The 26,974-nt window shown below is 39.8% G+C and overlaps 1 protein-coding gene across 1 annotated transcript in view; it reads right to left on the minus strand.

Annotated features, from left to right (window-relative positions):
- Nucleotides 1-26,974, minus strand: part of LOC150090433 (uncharacterized) — a 562,729-nt gene that overhangs the window by 26,366 nt on the left and 509,389 nt on the right. The window contains exons 113-116 of the mRNA XM_090389881.1: nt 15,541-15,663; nt 8,480-8,572; nt 8,080-8,196; nt 4,953-5,171 (exon numbers count right to left, since the gene is read on the minus strand). Of these exons, the coding sequence (XP_090246007.1) occupies nt 4,953-5,171; nt 8,080-8,196; nt 8,480-8,572; nt 15,541-15,663 (552 nt within the window). The remainder of the gene's footprint in view (nt 1-4,952; nt 5,172-8,079; nt 8,197-8,479; nt 8,573-15,540; nt 15,664-26,974) is intronic.

Consider the following 26,974-nt stretch of genomic DNA (forward strand, 5'->3'; position numbering starts at 1 on the left):
GACATTAAACCTGATATACCTTCATCAATATCATTGATAAATATACAAAATGACAATGGGCCTAACACCGAACTCTGGGGTACTCCACTACTAACATTTGTCCACGAAGAGCTGTGTCTATTGATTACCACTCTCTGTCATCTCCCACTCACACATCCCTTTATCCATTGTAGCAACTTACCCTTAATGCCATACATCCCCAATTTGTACAGCAGTCTTCCATGTGTGACAGTATCAAACGCTTTCCTGAAATCCAAGTATATGATATCAAAATTATTTTTGGCATTCAGTTCCTTTATGACCACATCATAGTACCCAATCAAATTGGTCAGACAAGCCCTCCCTTTAACAAACCCATGCTGTGTCTTAACTATTACTGCAGTCTTGTGTAGATGATCCTGCAATGCTTCTTTAACCAGTGATTCCATTATTTTACCAGAACATGAGTTAAACTAACAGATCTGTAGTTACTTGTGTCACCTTTTGAACCCCCTTTGTGAATTGGTGAAAAATTGCACACCTCCAATCCATGGGGACTTCCACTGAGCCAAGGAAGCTCTTATAATTATGGCTAAGGGTTTGCTTACATCCTTTGCTGCCTCCTTTAATATAACTGGATAGATCCCATCCACCACAGGTGCCTTCCTTATGTTTAACTTGAATACAATTTCTCCTCCACTTTGCTCTCAGTAATTAAAAAAATCACTTAGCTCCCTGTTAGTGTTTGATAAACTTTTGGCACTCTCTTCATTGAATAACTCCTCATGTGTGAATGTAGATGAAAAATATTCATTCGGTTTATTAGCTACCTGAGCATTATCATCAATAGTCAGCCCATCTATATTAATTTGTCCAATCTAATTCATCCCTTTCCTTTTAGAGTTTACATAAGTAAAGAACTCTTTGCTTTTTTTTTTTCTTTGCATCCTTTGCCAAAGATTCCTCGTAATCTGCCTTCACCTGACTAACCTCCTTTGTGACTTGATTACAGACTAGTTTATACCTGCTATAGGCTTCTGTGTCCCCTGATACTTTATATGCATCCCATACAGGCTTCCTCTCTGCCACGAGCCTCATTAATTCGTCTGACATTCACTTGGGCCTAAACTTTGAACAGTATTTCTTAGTTTGAATGAAAAGCCTAGTAGCCTCCAAAATTAAGTCCCTAAAGGCTTCCCATTTAGAATTCAATGTTGGTAACATCATCAGTTGATCCCACTGTACAGAATTTAAAAACTGTCTAAGACTTCTGTAGTCACCTTTACAGAAGCAAAAGCCATTCCCTTTAGCCTTGATGGTAGTTACATCTTTAAGTAATTCCCACATCAGTAAATTGTGATCACTCACCCAGTGGTTCCTTTATCAGCAAATTCTTAATGCACGAATAATCACTGCTGATAATCAGATCAAGGGTATTACTCCCTCTTGTTGCCTCTCAAACATGTTGCTGTAGAAAACAGTCATCCAATAAATCCACAAAAGTCTTGCTAGTGTGAGAGTGACCAATCCACAAGTTCCAGTCAATATCTGGAAAGTTAAAAATCCCCCATTGCTATTATAGGACATTGTGATTTACTGGCCCTCTCTATTTCTCTGCACAATTGCTCATTATATGCATCAGATTCATTAGGCCTATAACACACACCCACTCTAATTTTTCCTTTCCCAGTGCTTATTTCACAACAAACAGACTGAACACTGCATTGTCGACCAAAATGAATTGGATGCATTTGCTTAGATTTTATGTGTTTCTTAACTAACAGCATAACCCCTCCTCCCTTCCTGTCCTGTCTATCATCCTGTACACATTGTACTCCCCAAATTCCAATTCTGCACTGCTTATATCTGTTGGACAGGCAACTTGAGTAGTCGAGACCAGCTAATTTTCATAAAATCGGACAAATGCTAATAATTTATTGTAATTTTTCCTTGTAGAGGATCTGTGATCTCATTATGGATTTAAAATAAACTTTGTGGATTTTTGAAAAGGATAGTATAGGCTATTTTTGGAAATTTTAAAGAAATATTAAATTTTAAGAATATTATATATTTTATTTTAAGGCAGAAGAATATTCTTACCTGGGGTTTCTTCAGGGGCGGCTGCATTTGGGAGATGTTGAAATTGCAATTATATGGAAGGAGGAAAAGGAAAAAGCCAGCTTTTGTCCTAATTCCTTGCATGGGGAGTAACTGTAGGCATTTCCATTTTTGCCTATAATTACTCCCCAAGCAAGGATGATCCCCCAGCAGTCTCTAAAATCCCCTCCATCTTATTTTCCAGGCTTCTGCTCATTCCAATAGAAGTAGTGCAAGAATCACTTTTGCCTCTGCCTGTGGCCACTGCTAACCTTTTAGTCTGTGTATCCCACCAAGCTAGTGGTTTTCCAACCCACCTAACACTGCCTCGATAGCATCAGCAAATATTCTTGCACCCTTTCTATTTAGGTGTACCCCATCTCTGTAGAAGCAGTCTCTCCTGTCAACAAGCATAGACTGGGCTGAAAAAACTTCTATCCCTTGAGCCTTGCACAATCTCTCCAGGGTTGAATTAATCGACAAGGCCCTAATCATATGCTCCCTCCTATCGTGTCTGTACAGAATTGCAGACACTTTCACATTCAGCCCTAACTCGCGACTTTTTTTAACATTGACCTGTACTTGTTGAGTAAATCTGCAGATCTCTTACTCTTAATGTCATTAGTTCCAACGTGTACAACAACATCACCGTTTGTGCCCTTAAAAGATGATATCTGCTCTACAACCTCATCAACTTTTGCCCCTGGCAGACATACCCTGGTCCTGTTCCACCTATCCTTTTTGCAAGTATATTCCCAGTCTTTCTACCTACAAGACTGATTGAAGCATGTCATGGAAAGCACACTTGCACATTGAAAAGGAAATGGCAAGGCACCTCATCCTGTTGAAAGATAATCTCTTGTACACAATGGTGGGCACTATTTTGCATGTGGGCTGTTACATAATACTCAAACATTAGCATTAGTAGAGGCATATGATGAAAAAATCCTCCCATCCATTCACTCCAAAAGTTTGTCCAGTTCTTCCTTGAATTTATTTAAGCTATCAACTTCCACAACAATCAATGGAAGTTTGTTCCAGCAATGAACCGCCTACTGCCTAAAGGCAAATTTCCACACATCTATTCTACAACTCTTTCCTCAAATTGATTTATGTCTCCTTTGCAATGCAATGCTTCCAGACATTGCAATTTTCAGAACTTAAATCATCCTTGGTAAGAGCGACCTTTTATTCCCTTCAATTTTGTTGCCCTTCTCTATACTCGTTCCAGTAGCTCTACATTCTTCCTAAAATTAGGCCTCCAGACTCTGTATGCAGTACTCAAGGCGTGGCCTGACCATTGCCCACTGAGGTGATTATACAAGGGGATAATCACGTCGTTATCCCTGCTAGCAAAATTCCGTATATCACTGACAAGACCCCATGAGCTGCTCTAACAGCTTCTCTGCACTTCTCAGAAAACTTCATATCTGACTGCCTAATTACCCTCAAATCCATTTCATTCTCCACTATCCTGAATGTAGTGCCATAAAGATTGGTAGGTTACTCTGGGGTTACTGCTACCCATATGCAGTACTTTGCATTTGTCAATGTTAAACTTCAGTTGCCAACTCTCAGCCCATCTGTCCAACTTTTCAAGATCCAGTGCAGTAGTATGCTGTCATTACTAACAACCCTTCCAACCTTCATATCATTTGCAGACTTGGACATTAAGTACAGCTTCATCAATATCATTGATAAATATAGTAAAGAACAATGGGCCCAACACTGAACCCTGGGGGACTTCACTAATAACATTAGTCCATGAAGAGCAGTGTCTATTGATTACCACTCTCTGTCTTCTCCCACTCAACCATCCTTTTATCCATAGTAGCACCTTGCGCTTAATTCCATACTTCTCCAATTTGTACCGTGTGCAACAGTATCTATCAAAAGTTTTCCTGAAATCCAAGTATATAATATCAGAATTATTTTTTTCATCCAGTTCCTTTGTGACCACATCGTAGTATCAAATTGGTCAGGAAAGGCTTCTGCTTAACTAACCCATGCTGTGTCTGAACTATAACTGCAACCTTATCTAGATGATCCTGCAATGCTTCTTTAACCAGTGACTCCATAATTTCTCTTGAACAGAAGTTAAACTAACAGGTCTGTAATTACTTGTGTTACCCTTTGAACCTGCTTTGTGAATAGGGTATACATTTGAGCATCTCCAGTCTATGGGGTCCTTCCTGAATTCAAAGATTCCCTCATAATTATGGCTAAGGGTTTGCTTACTTCTTTTGCTGCCTCCTTTAATATAACTGTATAGATCCCATCTACCCCAGTGCCTTTCTTATGTTTATGTTCAACACTTTCTCCTCCACTTTGCTCTCGGTTATTACAAAATCCTTTAGCTCCTTGTTAGAGTTTGATATATGTTTGGCATTCCCTAAATAACTGCTCATGTGTGAATGTAGATACAAAATACATGATAGGGTTCCTTGTGGTATTTAGCACATAACTGGTACTACAAAGCACATTCACTCTTATTAAATTCCACCATTTCTTATTTCAGCAACTGCTGTTAGTAGTTCCAAAAAAAAAAAATGTGACTGCCATTTTATTCAGAATGTGAGGTATATCTAATGCTTCTTATTCTTTATTAAACATTCTAACCTACTACCATTCAAAATATACAGTACATGAAAACTGTACAGTAATTTTATATTCCTTTTACAACATTGAAATTTGACAAGACTGAGGGTTGAACTAATTGCATCTGTCCTTTTTTTTTTCACCACTAGTAGCAAAATTCAGATTTTTAATTGTCAGAAAATCAAAATTGAGAAAGAGTTTTAACAGTTCCCTTTCTATATTTTTGTTATAGAGTTTTTTAAAATTTTAATTTTAAAGTTTATTATAAAGTAACTTACCCTAGGGCAGTTTTCAGGAAGAGCTTGACAATCAGGGCTAGTGTAGATGGTACGGATGTTTGCTCCCTCACGAACACATTGTGCAGTATAACACATATGAGTAGTGGAGTTCCACTTTTGTCCTACAGTGTATAACTCTCCAGCATCTTCACATTTGTCTGGACGGCATATACCACAGCACTGCCCAAGCCTCTTAGATGGTGGAATATATTCTGCTGTCTGGAATTATTAAATTATTTTATTAGTTAACTTCTAAAGTAATTAAATAATATAAACATTACAGAGTGTTTTTTTCTGCTTTCTATTGTTAAACTTCTACATAATCGAAGCAGTTCAATGTTTAAGAGGAAAATAAAATTTTAATTCTGTTAGTCACAAATAAAAGTGATTGAACACTAGCTATTTTCTAAGAACAAGCATAGTTTTATAAAAAAGTGATATGGCATGTATTACCATATTATTTAGAATTATAGTTCATTATTTTATTTCAAGAAGGATCATTTCAACATATTAGCCATCCAAATAGGCAAAATATGATAAAGCTTATTCCCAAAAAATGATCTAATATTTTGAACTTGCTTTCTGAGTAGTTTTTAATAGTTTAAACTATTAAGCCTTCTACCAATCCATTTAGTGTAAAGCCTGATAAGCCTCAGTATTCAATAATACCTTTCTTAACCTTAGCTTTAGCTGATGTGCTAGTAAACACCTAAAAAAACCAACCAACATGAGTATCCTCAGTCATAACAATGTAACTGGTCAGTGCTATGCTCAATTATGCTCATTTCAACAGTAATACATTTTCTGACCAAGGAATGGTGATACCTGTTCTAGCTACTGATCAAAACTGATTATACCTCTTTGAAAGGGAGAGGAATTTTATTTCCAAAAACAGGATTTGGAAAAAGTGAAATTCATTTTGCATATTTCTTAAATGATGCCTCAAAAAGATTTTTTAAAATTTCAGTATATAAAGAATTAGGCTCAATTCTGAAAACAAAAGAACTTGGGTAGTTTTTTTATTTTTATATTATGGGTGGCACCAGTATAAAAAAATAAAATTTTAAGAAATTAGCATTAGCATTAGTAGAGGCATATGATGCACCATGTGCATCATATGCCTTGCACCATGTAGCTAATAATAATAATAAAAAATAATAATAATAAAATGGTTAGAAGGGAAACTGTACAAAGATGGATACATGGCCAAATTTCTATAAACAAACCACTTATCATATCTGTGAGTCTAGTGGAGCTGGGAGTGGCCATGGACAACTGAACAGTAGTGGAATGTAATGTTTTACAACACATCCTTTTTTGGGGTGAATGGTCATATGCTTGTGTGCAAGAGCCAAAGAAACTGTACCTTTTTTGATTTGCTGCATTCAGTAGCTAAGGGTTCTAGAAATTCCATAATGGTGTAGGGAACATGGGCAATTTTTTTTTTTTGGTGATGCTACATAAGCTTGCTTTTTTGCATCATATGCCTCTACTATTACTACTACTACTACATTTACTTGACATTCTCTTGGTTCCTACATCCTAGTAGATGCTATCTCACTTTAATCTACATCCTGCACAACCAAATTTCAGCAGTTCATTACAGACATTTTCCAGAATAATGCAGCTACATCTCACAGGATGTGTATTGTTAACATACAAGGGTTTAAAAATCATGATAATGAAGTTACCTATCTGCCATATTCTTACTAGTCACCTGATATGAATTCCACAGAATTAATATCAGGTGAGTATAACAGAATATAATTCCACAGAGTGGTGCCTATGATCAAAGTTTCCTCCTTATGGATAAATGATGCTAGATTAGATTTATGTACAACAGTTCCAGTCTTGGGTATTCTGGGCCATGCTGTATCAGTGTTGTCCTGGCTGTATACAACTTGCACTGGTAAATTTGACATTTGTGTTTATTATTATGAACAGCTGTACAAATGTGAAAATAGTACAAAATAATCCTTTCTTTTGTTAGGAGTGACTTTTCAAATAAACTATATACTGAACGTATAAGCATATAAATATTATCTACAAATATAACAAATTGGCAGTGCTTATACACATATAATGTGTATGAAATTACATTGAAAATGCATAATTTAGATTTTCTATTACTTTTTTTTAAAAAGGCTTATCAATTTATGAACATCGTTTTCTTGTGTCATTCTTCCATGGCTGGCATAATACATATGTGAGATGCAGCTGCACATGGTTCACACCATGCTAAATTGCCAACAGGTGAAATCTTTATCCTATGAAAAAGAGGCCATGCCACTTGGTTAAATTATTCACAAATCTCGGTTGCTTACAGTCACAGATATATGTATATATATTTTTTTTATTGGCATATATCTTAATTTTTTTGTAAATAAAGTTTAAAGTTGCAACATTTTAGTTTTCTAGCACAGTAGAATCTCATAAATCCAGCATCAACAGGGACATATCATGTTCCATATTTTTGAAGGTTATGCATATAGCCTAAGTATTCAGGGATAATTCATTATTTTTATTGGATAATACAGTAGCTCTGATCCCTATAATCACTACAGAATAAGAGTTGCCAGCATGAAGCCAAAATGTTAACCCGTACAGCTGGATTGGTCCAGTGGATTATATACTTGCCTAAGAAATAAAGCTGATGGGATCAAATACTGCCTCTGGTATAGGCTGAAGTTGTACGGTTTTTTTTAATGTGATGACAAATAATGCAATATGATTTCAGCAATCAAATTGCCCTAAAATTAAGTTCTGTATGTCTCACAAAATGAATAATTTTATACCTTGCAAATATACAGTAACAATGACATAATCTGGGAACCAGGTAAAACAGAAAGAAATTGGTATTTGGAAATCATTAATGGAATATGATACATAAATTTGGCACCTGCAGTGCTGTTAAGTCCAGCTGCCACCCTATTTTGTTTATGCCCTTGTATGGCCAACTAACCTTAGAGAAATATTCAAAAAAGTTAAGATTTTTGAGATTATTTTTTTTTTGCCAAGAATTACGTTTTTGTCCAACATATGAAGCTTTATTTTAGAGTATGCATCCACAACCTACTATTTGCAGAGCCCTGATTAATATTAATATCACTTTCTCAGAGATACTTACTTTGGGACATTCTGGACATACTGTATTTTTTCTGACCTTATGGACATCACCAAATGGTGTAAGTTCACAAATATATGAAACACATGGATCTGCAGAATCTTGCCACTCATTTCCTACCTATAAAAATTTATCTGATTAACTTCTTCACAGTATCTCTCAAATAATATATATAAAGTTTGAATATGCTTTTATGTTTCTAAAGTTATTATTTCTGTTGCAACTGTAATATATATATACTGTAATATGTAATATATATATAATTAACAAAGTTTTCTCTTAATAGTTGCTGTTACTCTAAATTTGTAAATTTTCTTTTTTTAAAGCAAACATTTAATTGTTGATGCTAACAAGTAGTATATGAGATAACAAAAAATATTTTAAGAAACAAAAACAATCTTACATCATAAATATTTCCTTCGTCATCCTTGCAATAAAATCGGATAATTTCTGGACAACACTTTCCCGGAATTTCTAATTTATGAAGAACATAGTCCTAATCAAAGAAATAGAAAATTTTCAGCCACAGAAGAGTATTTAAATGAAAATATATAACTTTTAATTGAAAGAGTTCATTAAGTAGAGATACTATTGCTTACTTTATTGTGAGGTTTTGCAACTTGTATAGATTATAGTTGCACCTCACAAATCTCCCAAACAATTTTTTTTTTAATAAAAGTGAGTGATTCCAACAAACAATCTAATAATCAGGAAATTTTGGTTTGTGATGCCCATTTACTTGAGCAACATATTAGAGGGCATTCAAAATGCACAAAGTCATTATCTATTGTGGATAAGGTTGCATTATCAGCAGTTGTGTGAAACTTTTGCCATTGGTTTATCACTTGTATACAGCACAATTTGTAAGTGAAATAATTTTATTTTTACTGTACTGTACAATATAATAGTTTTACATGTATGGAATGTGTCTCTTCTCTCAATGCAGGATATAACATATAGTACTATATACAAATTGCAGCATATGTGACCATCCAAAATCTGGAAAGGGTCAAATAACAAGGTTTCAAAGATAAATTTGGGGGCTTCAACTATACTTGATCTTTCAGTAATCCTGATAGCATTAAAGCACACTGTGAATATGTTAATACAGTAACTTAATTCATACATGAAAATAAAAGTATACTTGGACTCTTTTAGTCCAGCAAACTTGAAATATTAGCATTAGTAGAGGCATACAATGCAAGAAAGCAAGCTTATGCAGCATCAGTCAAAAAAAAACCTCCCATTTTACCACTTTATCCGTTCCAAATGCTGGCCCAGCCCAACCTTAAATTTATTTGGGCTATCAACTTCCACAACAAAAGATGGGAGTCTATTCCAACAATCAACCACCAGCTGGCTAAAGTCAAATTTCTGCACATCTATTATACAACTATCTTTTCTCAATTTGAATCTATGCCCTCTCAGTTTCTTAATTCGAACAAGAGGAAGAATCCCATCAGCATTCATCTTGCTCAACCCATTCAAGGCCTTATACACCTCAATCAGATCACCTCACAGGTACCTACTCTCCAGGTGCTGCAATTTACAGAACTTAAGCTTTCTTGGTAAGAACACCCCTTTGTTCCCCTCACCAGTCTTGTTGCCCTTCTTTGTACTCGTTCTACATCCGTCCTAAAATAAGGCCTGTACACACAGTACTCTAGGTGTGGCCTGATCATTGCCTTGTAAACGGGATAATCACCTCCCTGTCCCTGCTAGCAAAATTCCTATATACCATTGACAAGACTCCGTGACCTACCCTGGCAGCCCGTCTGCACTGTTTAGCAAACTTCATATTAGACTGACTGCACAATTACCCCTAGGTCTTTTTCAATTTCCACTTCCCTGAGGGTAGTACCACACAGTTGGTACGTTTCTCTTGGGTTAATGCTACCCATATGCAGTACTTTGCATTTGTCAATGTTAAATTTCAGTTGCCACTTCTCAGCCCATTTGCCTAACTTATCTAGATCCAGTTGGAGTAGCATACTATCTTTACTGTCGTTAACAACCCTGCCAACCTTCGTATCATCTGCAAACTTGGACATTAATCCTGATATATCTTCATCAGTATCATTGATGAAGGTATATCAGGGTATATCATTGATATCAATGAAGGTATATCATTGATGAATATCATTGACTGAATAAAAAAATAACAATGGGCCCAACACTGAACCCTGGGGAACTCCACTAATAATATCAGTCCATGAAGAGCAGTGTCCATTGATTACCACTCTCTGTCTTCTCCCACTCAACCATCCTTTTATCCATTGTAGCAACTTGCCCTTAATACCATACTGCTCCAATTTGTATAGGGCGCTTCCATAGCCAGGTGGGCAGGAGCGGCAGTGTGTAGCACACACTTCTTGATTAGACCTGGGTTTGAGACCATGACCACCAAATACAGAGGATGCAGAAAGGTCAGGGAATGACCACTGCATATCCCTGGAGCAATATGGCCTTAGTTGCTAATGCTCCTAAAATCGAAACAACAACAACAATTTGTATAGTAGCCTTCCGTGTGCAATAGTATCAAAAGCTTTCCTGAAATCCAAGTATATGATATCAAAATTATTTTTGACATTCAGTTACTTTGTGACCACGTCATAGAATCCAATCAAATTGGTCAGACAAGGCCTCCCTTTAACAAACTTATGCTGTGTCTTAAATATTACTGCAGCCTTGTCTAGATGATCCCGTAATGCTTCTTTAACCAGTGACTCCATTATTTTCCCCGGAAGACAAGTTAAACTAACAGGTCGATAGTTACTTGTGTCACCTTTTGAACCCCCTTTGTGAATTGTTGATACATTTTCACACTTCCAGTCCATGGGGACCTTCCCTTAGTCCAAGGAAACTCTCATAATTATGGCTAAGGGTTTGCTTACTTCCTTTGCTGCCTCCTTTAATATAACTGAATAGATCCCATCCACCCCAGGTGCCTTCCTTATGTTTAACTTCAACAATTTCTCCTCCACTTTGCTCTAAGTTACAAAATCACTTAGCTCCCTGTTAGAGTTAGATAAACTTCTGGTATTCCTCTCAATGAATAACTCCTCATGGTGTGAATGTAGATGCAAAATACCCATTTAGTTTATCAGCTACCTGAACATGATCATCAATAGTCAATCCATCTGTGTTAAGTGGTCCAATTTGATTTATCCCTTTTCTTCTAGCGTTTACATAAGTAAAGAACTCTTTGCTGTTTTTCTTTGCATCCTTTGCCAAAAATTTCTTGTAATCTGCCTAACCTCCTTTGTGATTTGATTACAGGCAACTTATATCTGCCATAGGCTTCTGTGTCACATGATAATTTATATGCATCTTGTGCATTTTTTCTTCTCTGCCACGAGCCTCATTAATAGATCTAACATCCATTTAGGCCTGAACCTTGAACAGTATATGGTCCATGTCAGGTGGAATTTTTGAAGACAAAAGGAATTACCTTAGCTCATGAACATGAGAGGTAAAATAGTGTTAGCTTAACCAAATAAGATTCGTTAGTATTACAAGGAATAGTATTAGTATTACAAGGATAGTATTAGAAAGGAAGGGGTATTTTTCTGTATCTTGCAAAAAAAAAAAAAAAACCAAAAAAACCAATCATTCATGCATCTCTATTGCCAAAAGTAGCTGTCAAATTTCACTCAGAATTTAACCAAACTTTCTGCCTCAGTAACCTTGGCAACTATTTGCTCCTGTAATCCACACAACAGTTTGCAGATGATACGAAGGTTGGCAGGGTTGTTAATGACACTAATGACAGTACACTGCTGCAACAGGATCTAGAAAAGTTGAGCAGATGGGCTGAGAGGTGGCAAATGAGGTTTAACATTGACAAATGTAAAGTACTATATATGGGAAGCAATAATCCCAGAGTAACATATCAACTCTGTGGTACCACACTGAGGGTTCTGTCCTAGGACCCCTGTTATGGAATATGATTTTAAATGAATTCCTGGCCCTTGATATTGGCAAAGTCGGCACACAAGCCTTTGACGATGATTTGATACTAACTGTTGCTGCTGACTCACGAGTGCAGATCAAAGAAAAAGCCAACCATGTGATAGGAATTTTGCAAAACTGGGCTACAATCCATTGCCTGCGGATTTCGCCAAGTAAGATCTGCTTGGTACTCCTGAAGGGCAGACTCAACCTTGCCAGACTACCGCAAGTGAAAATCCAAGGCACTGCAATAAAACTTGCTACAGAAATCAAATATCTCGGAATCATCATTGACAAAAATCTGTCTTTCCAGTGTCATCTAAAGTACATTAAACAAAAGATACAGAAATATTCTGCATTGGTCGCAAGAGTAACCAGGAGGGACTGGGGGCTAAACAAGCGGACCCTGTCCCTCTACTACAAATCTACCATCATCCTGGTCATCACATATGCTTCACCAATTTGGTACAAAAAGGTAACCACAGTGGTAAATAGAAGAACCTTGGACAGTATCCAGCAGTCAATAATTCTGACAATCACACCAGCTGTCAGCATGCACGCACTCCAGGTTCTGGCCAGAGTCCTCCTGCTGGACTTAGAAATCATTAGATGCGTCCTGACATATATGGCAAAAGAAATACTGTGTACTACCCTGAACTTCACAGTGGATCTCGTCAACAACAGGAAGCTTGAAAAAAAAAAACCAGACTGCTCGACCACCTCTGACAGGAATGGCAGGATCGGTGGACAGAATCCACTAAAGGGGAAATCACCAAGAAGTTCCTCCCAAGTGTAAACAGAGTCTTTCTAAAACCCCCGAGTTGGTTCCAACAGGGGCTCCACATCACCTTTCTGCTCACAGGGCATGGGCCATTTAATGCAAAACTATCTAGCTTCCGAATCATTGAGGATCCCTGTTGCCTCTGTGGCCGCAAGGAGACATGACAACATCTCATATATGTCTGTGACCACTATAAGGACCTGCAATGCATGCTCACCACTGCTATCACCTACTTTCCGCAGAACATGGAACAGCATCTTCTCGACTCGGAACATGAATACAAAGCCCTTACCATCTTGGTACAGAAACTCTTTGCTAGAAGGCGAGCACTTATAGCAAACCACTATGCACAGCACCCGGAAGCTGATGATGAATCTCAAAACTAGGACTGGAGAAAACTGGAATACTGGAATCCCGCCGGGGGTATAGGGTGAAATTTTTTCAGCGAGGTGATCTGATAGAGGTGTATAAAGCCTTGAATGGTTTAAGCATGCTCAATGCTGATGGGATTCTTCCTCTAGCTCAGAAAAATCACCTGAGAGGGCATAAATTCAAATTGAGGAAAGACAGATGTAGGATAGATGTGCGGAAATTTGCCTTTAGCCAGCGGGTGGTTGGTTGGTGGAACAGACTTCCATCCCTTGTGGTGGAGGTTGATAGCCTAAATAAGTTTAAGGCTCAGCTGGACAGGTATTTTGAACGAACAGAGGGGTGAAGTGGAAGTGGTTTTTTTTTTTTTTTTTTTTTTTTTTGGCTGATGCTGCATAAGCTTGCTTTCTTGCATCAAATGCCTCTACTAATGCTAATGCTAAAAATGCTAATACACAAGAAAACTGTACCAAATAACCTACAACCACGAACATGACCATCATTTAGCCTTGTTTACGAGGGAACTGACGACTAGGAAGACCTATGTTTGAAACAGAGACAAACTGACAACCAGGAAGACCTACGTCTGAACCAGAGACAAACTGACACAGGACTTGACATCAACTGGATACAAATTATTTGCACTGGACCACTAGCTGGATGACTAAACCAAATGACCAATGCATGAACTAAGAAAATGATATCACCAGGACCCAAGGCTGCATCCTCATAACATCACACTAGGTGACCTGAACAGGTTACATGACCAACCATAGGACGAAACTGCCTCATGTATAACCTTGCAACTGGGATTTGACTCCTACATTGAAAAAGATCACCAAAGAAGATCTGGTTCAGATCGCTTGGACTCTCAGTCTTGTCTTGGACAGTCTTGTCTCCTCTCCTCCCCTGCCAACCTTTATTCTTCTCCTGGTGGGACATGGGCCTGCCAGGTGTCGCCTTCTCTATCGTCCCCATATTTCTGTCTTTTCCCCCCAGCCTTCAGTCTCCCCCCTACTCTGCCTAATACGCCAGCATATAACCCCACACAAAATGCAAAAATTTAACTTCGTCCAAATTAAACCACATATACCTCAATTGGTTTTTCTATTTCCACTGCTCACCTCTACCGAGGTGGTTATTTTTTTTTTTTTATGGGCCCTAGTGACTGAAATCTCAGGAAACTAGGTGGCAGGCCTGCCATAGTAAAATTTCATTCTGTGTACCTGGTCTGCCTCCACAAGGCCAAGTGTGAGCAACGTTAGGCCTCAGTAGGGGGTCAGCGGCTAAACAGATAGATGAAAAATGATACACAAAACACTACACATATACAAAATCCACACACTTTTAAATCTCTGGCCTTCCCAGTGAACTGGTACACCTACAATGAAACCAAAGTAGAGATGTGGGGAACCCCTGGTGCCGTTAGACATCAATACACTTTACACTGACAGTGGTAGAGAATGAAAAGGACCTGGGATAGTTGTGCAGGCAGATATGAAGTTTCTGAGCAGTGCAGATGGTCTGCAAGAGTAGCTCATGGTGTCTTGTCAATGATATACAGGAATTTTTCTAGAAGGGATAAGGAGGTGATTATCCCCTTGTATAAGGCAATGGTTAGGCCACACCTTGAGTACTGTATACAGGTCTGGAGGCCTCATTTTAAGAAGGATGTAGAGCTGTTGGAACAAGTACAGAGAAGGGCAACAAGATTAGTGAATGGAACAAAGGGTTGCACTTACGAAGAAAGGCTTAAGTTTTGCAAATTACAGTGTCTGGGACTAGGCACCTGCGAGGTGATCTGATTGAGGTGTATAAAGCCTTGAATGGTTTGAGCATGCTCAATGCTGATGGGATTTTTCCTCTTGCTCAGAATAATCGCCTGAGAGGGCATAAATTCAAATTGAGGAAAGGCAGTTGTAGGATAGATGTGAGGAAATTTGCCTTTAGCCAGCGGGTGGTTGATTGCTGGAACAAACTTCCATCTGTAGTTGTAGAATTTGATAGCTTAAAGACAAACATTTGGAGTGAGGGGATGGGTGAAATAAGGGTGTTTTTTTTTGGCTGATGCTATATAAGCTTGCTTTCTTGCATCATGTGCCCTTGCTAATGCTCATAATCATCTTCCTTCTTGTATGTTGCTAAATAGCTACACTTATGGTCAAGGAATCCAGTGAGTGTGGCTTGTGGGATGTAAAGGTTGCAAACAGGTCTGTTGAAAATAAAGAGGAAATAAAGTAGTCTACAGAAATCCCAATGTGACATGAACATTTTCATTACATATAATCTGTTTATCCACAGAGATGACAAAAAAGAACTTTACAACTAGAAGATAATTTCCATTCTATTCTTTGCTAACTTACCCTGTCATCAGGAAGCTCTTGTAACACAGGACACTGTTCGTGTACACACCGAGGAGAGTAATGGCCAGGAGTTCCTTCACATGTGCAGTTACGACACAATCCATCTTGCCACCATTCTCCAGGCTAAAATAAATAATTGTACACATATACACAGTTTAGTATTATTAATATAAATGTACAGAGCAGTAATTATAAATCACAGCGACTCGTACACTTTCATGTAAATTGTATGTTTCATGTTTCTAAAGAAACACAATTTCTAAAGGTTACAACCAAAAAATATTTACTTAAGGTACTCTTTACTTATAAGAGTAGATTCAGTCTCAGCAGTGATTCTGGATGTTAGCTAATCTGGCGAAAGGTTGGCACACGGTATCACCCTGCAAACATCACTGAAAGGGATCGATATGGTGGTCGAAGCGTTCTCGTCTGGGGAGGCATTATCTTGGATGGAAGTACACAACTCCAGATACTGGAAGGTGGTACTGTAACTGGTGCACGCTACTGTACTGAGGTAATCCTTCCCCATGTGCGTCTGTTCTGAGGTGCCATTGGCACTGAGTTCGTGTTTATGGATGATAACGCCATACCCCATCGTACTGCAGCTGTGATATGCTTTTGGAAAGTGAGGACATTGTTCGTATGGATTGGACTGCCCGTTCCACTGATCTAAATCCCATTGAACACATATGGGATATGCTCTGGGAGATGCCTAGTGGCACATCCACACCCACCAGAAAATTTTCACCAGCTGAAGATGGTGCAAACAGAGGAATGAATGATATTACCACAAGAACTTATCAACAACATTATTCTTAGTATGGACAGGTAATGCAAAGTCTGCATCGACATTAGGGGGTGGCCATATCTCCTACTGAGGACCACCTCTTCCCTTTGTTCCATCTTTGGCAGTGATGCATCTGTATCATGGCAGCCAGTGCTATGTTACCATTTTTGGATAAAGTCCCTCTGTACTGTTTTGTTTCCGTTGTTGTGTCGGTGTTGTTTCCTTCATCATTTCTGTACCTCATGAGGTTCCTTTGGTATGCTTTTCCTATATCCAGGCCATTGCTATGAGAAGCTACAGGTGAAAACCTGGCTGGTCCTTAAATTTTGCACACCAATATATCATTATGCCTATTTTATACAAACTATATTCTTAAAAGTATACAAAGTAGAAGTAATTATAAAATTATTAATAAGCACCATAACAGCAGTAAGCATTGGTCACAATGTAGTGCTTATGGAATTTTAAAGAGGACTGAGTATTGGATGCCAGGAGAGTTATTTGTAGCAGTCACTGCAGTATATATGGAGTTATTTGTAGCAAGCAATAGCATGTTACAAATAACCCCAAAAAATAACCATGTAAAGTCAGTAGGAGTTGGTGTTGTGAAAGATGAAATAGAACAAGGGGAAGTAGTTTCACAGAGGGACTGGTGATTCTTAAAGAGCATAGTTATATCATCCCAACACATTACAGGAGCAACTATAAGTTCATCTACTATCTGAAGGGAGTTGTACAGCTTTGGTTTCCTTGAAAGAGCCACTGCAACTCAAAAGTCCAAATTTTAGCAGATTGGATTGGGTAAGCCTTACACGATGTGAGTACAACAAAAATCAGTACTATACTATACGTATAGAAACTGAAGATATGGTGAGGATGGGGGTGGGGGGAAGAGTCATAAGAATAGTAAAGGCATGCAGGAGGAAAATATATATATATATATAGCATCACATTGATAATTCTAACTAATTGGGACCAGGGGTAGTTCGGACTTCAAAATTTTGAACTTTTCAAAAATACTGTGCCAGAGACTAAAAAAAAAAGTTTAATAAGTTTATAAATAAAAACACTAAGTTGTACTTAAGTATTTTTATTCATAGGTAACAAAAAAAAAAAGGAACTTTCAGCCACAATGACATATATGTATAGGCCGTTAACAAAAATAATTGTTTTTTGCTGCAACTTTTTCGAACTTTGTTTCTTTACTGCCAGATCTCTCTCTTTTCAAGAAGAGTAGTTGAGTTAAAGAGCACTCAGTTTTTTAATCGTTTGTCAATTTAGCATTCAGTTTGTTTGTAAATTATTATGTATCATTTAATTTTGTTAATTGGTAAGGTAATAAAAGAGTAAATTTGTACTTTATATCTACATTTTTATAGACTTCGGATAATATTGCTCTGATTTTCGCTTATTACAATTGCCGTTTAATAGAATCAAAATTCAATTCATAAATGTAATCACAATAACTGGCGTTTACTGTAATTATTTTATGGCACCAGCATAAAAAATAAATAATGCTGGCTCATTCAGATTATTGATGTTTCTAATTATTGACATTCGGATATTTGACGCTCTACTGTATATTAGCATTAGCATTAGTAGAGGCATATGATGCAAGAAAGCAAGCTTATGCAGCATCATCCAACAAAAAAAAAAAAAAAAAAAAAAAAACCACTCAAATTTCACCCCTCTGTTCATTTGAAATACCTGTCCAGCTGAGCCTTAAATTTATTTAGGCTATCAACTTCCAAAAAGGGATGGAAGTCTGTTCCACCAACCGCTGGCTAAAAGCAAATTTCCACACATCTAGTCTACATCTCTTTTCTCAATTTGAATTTATGCCCTCTCAGGTGATTCTTCTGAGCAAGAGGAAGAATTCCATCAGCATTGAGCATGCTCAAACCATTCAAGGCTTTATTCACCTCTATCAGATCACCTCGCCGGTGCCTAGTCTCCATACACTAATTTGCAAAACTTAAGCCTTTCTTCATAAGAGCAACCCTTTGTTCCATTCACTAATCTTGTTGCCTTTCTCTGTACTTGTTCCAGCAGCTCTACATCCTTCTTGAAATGAGGCCTCCAGTATACAGTACTCAAGGTGTGGCCCGACCATTGTCTCATACAAGGGAATAATCACCTCCTTATCCCTACTAGAAAAATTCCCGTATTTCATTGACAAGACACCATGAGCTACTCTTGCAGCCCATCTGCACTGCTCAGAAAACTTCATATTTGCCTGCACAATTAACCCCCAAGTCCTTTTTATTCTCTACCACTGTCAGTGTAGTATCACAGAGTTGATACATTGCTCTGGGTATACTGTTTCTCATATGTAGTACTTTACATTTGTCAATGTTAAACTTCATTTGCCACCTCTCAGCCCATCTGCTCAACCTTTCCAGATCCTGTTGCAGCAGCATAGCATCAGTAGTGTCCTTAACAACCCTGCCAACCTTTGTATCGTTGCAAACTTGGACATTAGGCTTGATATACCATCATCAATATCATTTATAAATACAGAAAACAACAATGGACCCAACACTGAACCCTGTGGGACTCCATTAATAACATTAGTCCACGATGAGAAGTGTCCATTGATTACCACTCTCTGTCTTTTCCCCCCCTCAACGATCCCTTTATCCATAGCAGCAATTTGCCTCCAATGCCACACTGCTCCAATTTGTGCAGCAGTCTTCCATAACCCCAGGGGCTCACATCTGGTGAGTATGGGCTTGGCACACCCAGGGTCCTGAGCTGGATATTATCATTCTTCTCTTGTTTTTTTGGTGATTCCCTCCTACTTCTCTCTCTCTCTCTCTCTCTCTCTCTCTCTTTCTCTCTCTCTCAGGGTACTCAAATTTTTTTTTTGGCTGGTGCAACATAAGCCTTGGACTTCCTTGCACCGTATGGCTAGTAATAATAATGTGTAACAGTATCAAAAGCCTTTCTAAGATCCAAATATATAATATCAAAGTTATTCCCTGCATACAGTTCTTTTGTGACTGTGTAATAGTATCCAATCAAATTGGTCAGGCAAGACTTTCCCTTAACAAAACCATGCTGTGTCCGAGCTATAACTGAAGTCTTGTCTAGATGATCCTGCAGTGCTTCTTTAACCAGTGCCTCCATTAATTTTCCTGGAACAGAAGTTAAACTCACAGTCTATAATTACTTGTGTCAGCCTTTGATCCTCCTTTGTGAATTGGGGTCACATTTGCACATCTCCAGTCTATGGGTACCTCCCCTGAGTCCAAAGAAGCTCTCAGAATTATAGCTAAAGGTTTGCTTCCTTTGCTGCCTCCTTTAATATAACTGGATAGATCCCATCCACCCTGAGTGCCTTTTTTATGTTTATCCTCAACAATTTCTCCTCCACTTTTCTCTCAGTTATCACAAAATCATCCAGCTCACTGCCAGAGTTTACTTCTGGCATTCCCCTTCCTGAATAAGTTCTCATGTGTGAATACACCAAATAATTTAGATACATACCATATATACCAAATAATTTAGAATACCATATATACCAAATAATTTAGAATACCATATATACCAAATAATTTAGAATACATTAAATAAAAGAACAATATAGTAAATTTACAAGCCAATTAGGAATACATTTAGACCAGCATTCCTTAATAAAGCCAAAACCAAATAATGTTTAATGTTTAAGGGGCTTTAAATGGATTGAGTAAATATAATGATGATGGTATTCTTACTCTCTCTATACTGTCTGAGGGTGTGAAAGTGAGTAGTTTGAATAAATTTAAGGAAGGATTAGATGCACTGGATAGTACAAATGCATCATTTTAGTACATAGTAAACTACTAAAGTAGCTAAAGAATTGGCATCATTTAAGTGTATTTCATATTAGCATTAGTTGAGGCATATGATGCAAGAAAGCAAGCTTATACCATATCAGCCAAAAAAAAGAAACAAAAAAACCTTCCCATTTTACCCATCCGGTCACTCCAAATGTTTGTCTAGTTCAGCTTTAAATTTATTTAAGCTATCAACTACCACAACAACAGATGGAAGTCTGTTCCAGAGATCAACTACCTGCTGACTAAAGGCAAATTTCTGCACATCTATTCTACAACTGTCTTTTCTCAATTTGAATCTATGCCCTTTCAGGTTCTTAATTTGAGAAAATGGAAGTATCCCATCAGCATTAAGCCTGCTCGAATCATTCAAGGCCTTATACACCTCAATCAGATTACTTTGCAGGTGCCTAGTCTCCAGATGCTGCAATTTGTAGAACTTAAGCCTTTCTTCGTAAGAGCAGGGCAGCTGAGAGCTTGATGGGACCCTCATACTAATTTCTTCGATGACATCTAGCCTACACCTGAAACTCTCATAGATGTCTATCAGAATGCTGAGTTGCTGCCTAATTTCTTCACAATCTCTGCACCTAGCACACACAAAGACATCCTCCTTGGCTAGATCATGTCCTGTTCTAGAAAGGTCTGCAAACATTTCACATTTCACACATTTTTTCAGACTGCGATGCATTGGAGAATCACCCCCTTTGGTTCTCCCCCCGAGCCACAGCACTCCTGTTACTTTGTGCTCGTTGCTTTGCTGCTCTAGTCTGGACCATGCTTCCATTTAAATATAATTTAATTAACAATGAAATTTAATAAGATTAATAAATTTTACTGATTAACTGATGGCGCCTCCGTAGCCAGGTGGGAAGAAGCAGCAGTGCGAAGCACACGCTTCTTGATTAGACCGGGGTTCGAGCCCATCCCCACCAAATACGAAGGATGCGGGAAGGTCAGGGAATGACCACCGCATATCCCGGAGCAATATGGCCTTAGTTGCTAATGCTCCTAAAAACCAAATAACAAAACAAACTCCGTCATGGACGGTCCCAAGCCCGGCTGCGAAAGGAGGAGGGTGGTCATCCTGCCGAAATGACCAGAACCGGGAAACCGGGGAAACTAGGCAAGAAACCGCATGAAATTCGGAACAAGCTCTTACAACAATGTTACCGCATCCGGGGTAGCCGATGCGCCAGCACTGGGGACCCAGGGTACTGGTGTGAAGTGGACCACTGGCCACAGAACAAGCTGTTATAACAATGTTACCGCATCCGGGGTAGCCGATGCGCCAGCACTGGGGACCCAGGGTGCTGGTGTGAAGTGGATCACTGGCCACAGCAATAAGCTTACTACGCCGAAAAGGACAATTAACATTGGCGAATGGAATGTTCGAACGGGGCACCACGTTGGACAAAAGGAAATCATTGCCCAAGAACTACTTAGGTGCAAGATATCAATCGCGGCATTATCCGAATTAAGGCTCACCGGGTCTGGAACGATGATCATCCAACCACCAGCACCTAACGAAGCGGTTATGCTATTAGCATTAGCATTAGCATTAGCATTAGTAGAGGCATTTGATGCAAGAAAGCAAGCTTATGCAGCATCAGCCAAAAAAAAAAAAAAAAAAAAGTAACATAAATAAATAAAAATAACCACTTCCACTTCACCTCTCTGTTCGTTCGAAATACCTGTCCAGCTGAGCCTTAAACTTATTTAGGCTATCAACTTCCACGACAAGGGATGGAAGTCTGTTCCACCCACCAACCACCCGCTGGCTAAAGGCAAATTTCCGCACATCTATCCTACATCTGTCTTTCCTCAATTTGAATTTATGCCCTCTCAGGTGATTTTTCTGAGCTAGAGGAAGAATCCCATCAGCATTGAGCATGCTCAAACCATTCAAGGCTTTGTACACCTCTATCAGATCACCCCGCTGGTGCCTAGTTTCCAGACACTGTAATTTGCAAAACTTAAGCCTTTCTTCGTAAGAGAACCCCTTTGTCCCATTCACCAATCTAGTTGCCCTTCTCTGTACTCGTTCCAGCAGCTCTACATCCTTCCTGAAATGAGGCCTCCAGGCCTGTATACAGTACTCTAGGTGTGGCCTGACCATTGCCTTATACAAGGGAATAATCACCTCCTTATCCCTGCTAGAAAAATTCCTATATATCATTGACAATACACCATGAGCTACTCTTGCAGCTCGTCTGCACTGCTCAGAGAACTTCATATCTGCCTGCACCACCACCCCCAGGTCCCTTTCATTCTCTACCACTGTCAGTGTAGTACCACAGAGTTGATACGTTGCTCTGGGGTTGCTGTTTCCCATATATAGTACTTTACATTTGTCAACGTTAAACTTCATTTGCCACCTCAAAGCCCATCTGCTCAACCTTTCCAAATCCTGTTGCAGCAGCATAGTGTCAGTAGTGTCCGTGACAACCCTGCCAACCTTCGTATCGTCTGCAAACTTGGACATTAAGCCTGATATACCATCATCAATATCATTTATAAATACAGAAAACAATAAAGGCCCCAATACTGAACCCTGAGGGACTCCACTAATAACATTAGTCCACGATGAGCAGTGTCCATTGATTACCACTCTCTGTCTTCTCCCCCTCAACCACCCCTTTATCCATAGCAGCAACTTGCCTCCAATGCCACACTGCTCCAATTTGTGCAGCAGTCTTCCATGTGCAACAGTATCAAAAGCCTTTCTAAGATCCAAGTATATAATATCAAAGTTATTCCCTGCATCCAGTTCTTTTGTGACTGCATCATAGTATCCAATCAAATTGGTCAGGCAAGACTTCCCCTTAACAAACCCATGCTGTGTCCTAGCTATAACTGAAGTCTTGTCTAGATGATCCTGCAGTGCTTCTTTCACCAGTGCCTCCATTAATTTTCCGGGAACAGAAGTTAAACTCACAGGTCTATAATTACTTGTGTCAGCCTTTGATCCCCCTTTGTGAATTGGGGTCACATTTGCACATCTCCAGTCAATGGGTACCTCCCCTGAGTCCAAGGAAGCTCTCATAATTATGGCTAAGGGTTTGCTTACCTCCTTTGCTGCCTCCTTTAATATAACTGGATAGATCCCATCCACCCCAGGTGCCTTTCTTGTGTTTATCTTCAACAATTTCTCCTCCACTTTGCTCTCAGTTATTACAAGATTCTCTAGCTTACTGCTAGAGTTGAATACACCTCTGGCATTCCCCTCGTTGAATAACTCCTCATGTGTGAATGTCGATGCAAAATATTCATTTAGTTTGTTAGCTACCCGAGCAGGGTCATCAACAGTTGACCCATCGATCTCAAGTGGACCAATCTGATTCATCCCCTTCCTTCTAGAGTTTACATAAGTAAAGAACTCTTTGCTGTTTTTCTTCGCATCCCTTGCCAAGGATCTCTCGTAATCTGCCTTCGCCTGCCTAACCTCCTTTGTAACTTGGTTACAGATCAACTTGTATCTATCATAGGCGTCCGTGTCACGTGTTAATTTGTATGTATCCCATGCATTTTTCTTCTCTGCCATATGCCTCATTAGTTCATCTGACAACCATTTAGGCCTAAACCTTGAACAATATTTCTTAGTTGGTATGTAAAGCCTAGTAGCTTCCACGATAAGTTCTTTGAATGCTTCCCATTTTGAATTTGCTGTTGGCAATATCATCAGTTGATCCCACTGTATAGAATTTAAATACTGTCTCAGTCCATTGTAGTCGCCTTTACGAAAGCAATACCCCTTCCCTTTACCCCTAATGGTAGTTACCTCTTTGAGTAACTCCCACTTCAGCACACTGTGATCACTGCCACCAAGTGGTTCATTTATCTGCAGATTCTTAATGCATGAAGAATCACTACTGATAATCTAATCAAGAGTATTACTCCCTCTAGTTGCCTCCCGAACATGCTGATGTAGAAAACAATCATCCAATAAATCCACAAAAGCCTTGCTACTGTGTGAGTGACCAGCCCCCAAATTCCAGTCAATATCTGGGAAATTAAAATCCCCCATTATAAGACTCTCTGATTTACTGGCCCACTCTATTTCTCCGAACAGTTTCTTATTATACTCATCAGAGTCATTAGGCCTATAGCACACTCCTACTCTCAATTTTGATCTCCCAATGCTTATGTCACACCAAACTGACTCGACACTGCACTGTCCAGCGATGTCGACTGGCTTTTACTATTCTACTCTGGTGGAGTAGAATAGTACTCTGGCAGAGTATTCTACTCTGGTGGTGAGAAACGAGAAGCAGGAGTGGGCTTTATGGTCGATTCTCAGGCCACTAATAGTGTGATCGCTTTCCAACCAATATCGGACCGCCTGGCAGTCCTTACTGTCAAGGGCACCATCAAGACCCATATTATCTCCGCCTATGCGCCAACTGAGACTAGCCTGGACCCGACCAAGAATGACTTCTACAACCAGCTCCAACATACGCTGGATTCAATTCCGCAGACAGAAGTGATCATCCTCGCAGGGGACTTTAATGCCCATATTGGCGTGGACAGATCTGGTTGGGAAACAACAATGGGCAAGTTTGGCCATGGGAAGATCAATGACAACGGACTACGTTTGTTGTCCTTTGCCGCATCTAACAACCTGATCATTGGAAACAGCCATTTCCAGCACCCTCAAAAACATCAACTTACATGGCGAAATCCATCTGGCAAGGACTCAGCAATCCTGGACTACATTTTGATCAATGCCAGATTTCACTCATCACTCATGGACGTTCGTGCCATGAGGGGACCTGATTGCGGATCTGATCACTACCTCATCCGGGCTAAGGTGCAGCTCAAATTACGGCATGCAAAAAGATCATCTCGGTCAGCCAAGCTGGACTGGAGGCAGCTAATGAATGCTGCCAACAAACAGGCATATCAGATCGCCCTATCCAACCGCTTCGAGATGCTGGCCGTGCCCGAGGATATAAATGAAGAAGAAAAGCAGATCTCTGATGCCATCCTGGAATGTGCCAAGCCCCTATGTCCACCTGCCCGACGTCGAACGCAACCATGGATATCAGACGAGTGGCTCGACCTCGTGGACAAACGGAAACAGGCAAAGTTGGTCGACTTTGAACGTTACCGGCAGCTAAACCGAGAAGTCCGACAAAGAATGACAGCAGAAAGAGAAGCATACTGGAACCAAGTGGCAGACGATCTTGAAGTGGCGGCATCCAAAAACGAGTACCGCACTCTCTACCGCACCCTCAGATGTCTGAGTGGAAAGACCAAATTGACTAGTGACAACATCAAGAATGCTGATGGGACCTTTGTGCGATCACCATCCGAACGCCTGCAACGGTGGAGTGAATTCTTCAAAGCTTTGTATAATCACGACCCACCTCAGGGACCGCCAGCAACAGCACTCTCGATCGACCCCCCTGAGGTCTCCATGGTCGATGTTGAGCCTACAGTAGAAGAAGTGAAAGCAGCCATACAATCCCTGAAGAATGGCAGGGCACCAGGAGTGGACCAAGTCACCACAGAAGCGATCAAAGCCGGGGGAGATGTACTGCTTCGCCGACTACACTTACTCCTCAAAACCATCTGGTGCACCGAACAAATTCCGTTAACATGGAGGAAAGCCATTATCGTACCGATCCACAAGAAAGGTGATAACCGGGACTGCAAGAACTACCGTGGCATCAGCCTCCTTTCCATCATCGGAAAGGTCTTTATGAAGATCATCCAGTCAAGACTGCAAAAACATCGCGAGCAAACTAGTCGAGAAGAACAGGCAGGATTTAGACCCGGGCGAGGATGCTGTGATCAAATCTTTGCCATTCGTCAGCTGATGGAGGAGAGGATCCGGTGTGGACAGCGAACCGTCATTGTTTTCATTGACTTTAAGTCTGCTTTCGACTGTGTCCACCGGCCTGCCTTATGGAAACTACTAGAGGTTGAACATGTACCTCGAAAAGTCATCACACTCCTCCAAACTGCATACAACGGTTTAACCAGACAGGTGCGCATCCAGAATGATTTATCTGAGGAATTTACCATCCAAACTGGAGTCCGCCAAGGGGATGTAGCCTCCCCGTTGCTTTTCAACATCGTGGTCGACGCCATTATGAGGCAAGCATTCAGAAACAGACAGGGCATACAATATGACAAGGATCACTATGTGACAGACCTGATGTTTGCTGATGATAGTGCTATCCTTGCCGGTAACGACGCTGAAGCCACGGACATCCTCTACGACATTGCCCGCATTGCCCGGCTATACGGTTTGAAGATCAATGCTGGTAAGACAAAGGCCCTGACAACAGATGGGTCGCAAGCCACCATCTACCTCGAAGGCGTCCAGATCGAGCAAGTGCAGGACTTTAAATACCTTGGGTCGCTGGTCCAGGAGAAGAAAGTTGCATCCACCATGGAAATCCACAGCAAAATTGGACAGGCGGCCACTGCGTTCGCCTCACTCAAATGGTGTCTGTGGAAGAGGACCAACATTTCCACAAAGACTAAAATCCGACTCTTTCGGACTTTGATCCTGCCCATTCTTCTTTACGGATCGGAAACATGGATTTGTCTCAAGTTAGATTTGAACAAACTTGAGGTATTCCAAATGCGATGCCTGCGGCAGATCTTGGGCATCTCTCTTCGCGACCGCATCACTAATGATACCATCCGCGCCAGATGCCAACAGCAACCAACCATTGCCGACCAAATCCAGAAGCGAAGGCTCAGATGGTTTGGCCACGTATGTAGAATGGGCACGAACAGAATACCATCCACACTCCTTTGGAGACAACGACCCACCCAATGGAGCATCCAACGGACCGCGCCTAGGAAAACGTGG

The sequence above is a fragment of the Mastigoproctus giganteus genome, chromosome 2, assembly GCF_048544385.1.
Source record: "Mastigoproctus giganteus isolate SK-2022 chromosome 2, ASM4854438v1, whole genome shotgun sequence".
Lineage (NCBI taxonomy): Eukaryota > Metazoa > Arthropoda > Arachnida > Uropygi > Thelyphonidae > Mastigoproctus > Mastigoproctus giganteus.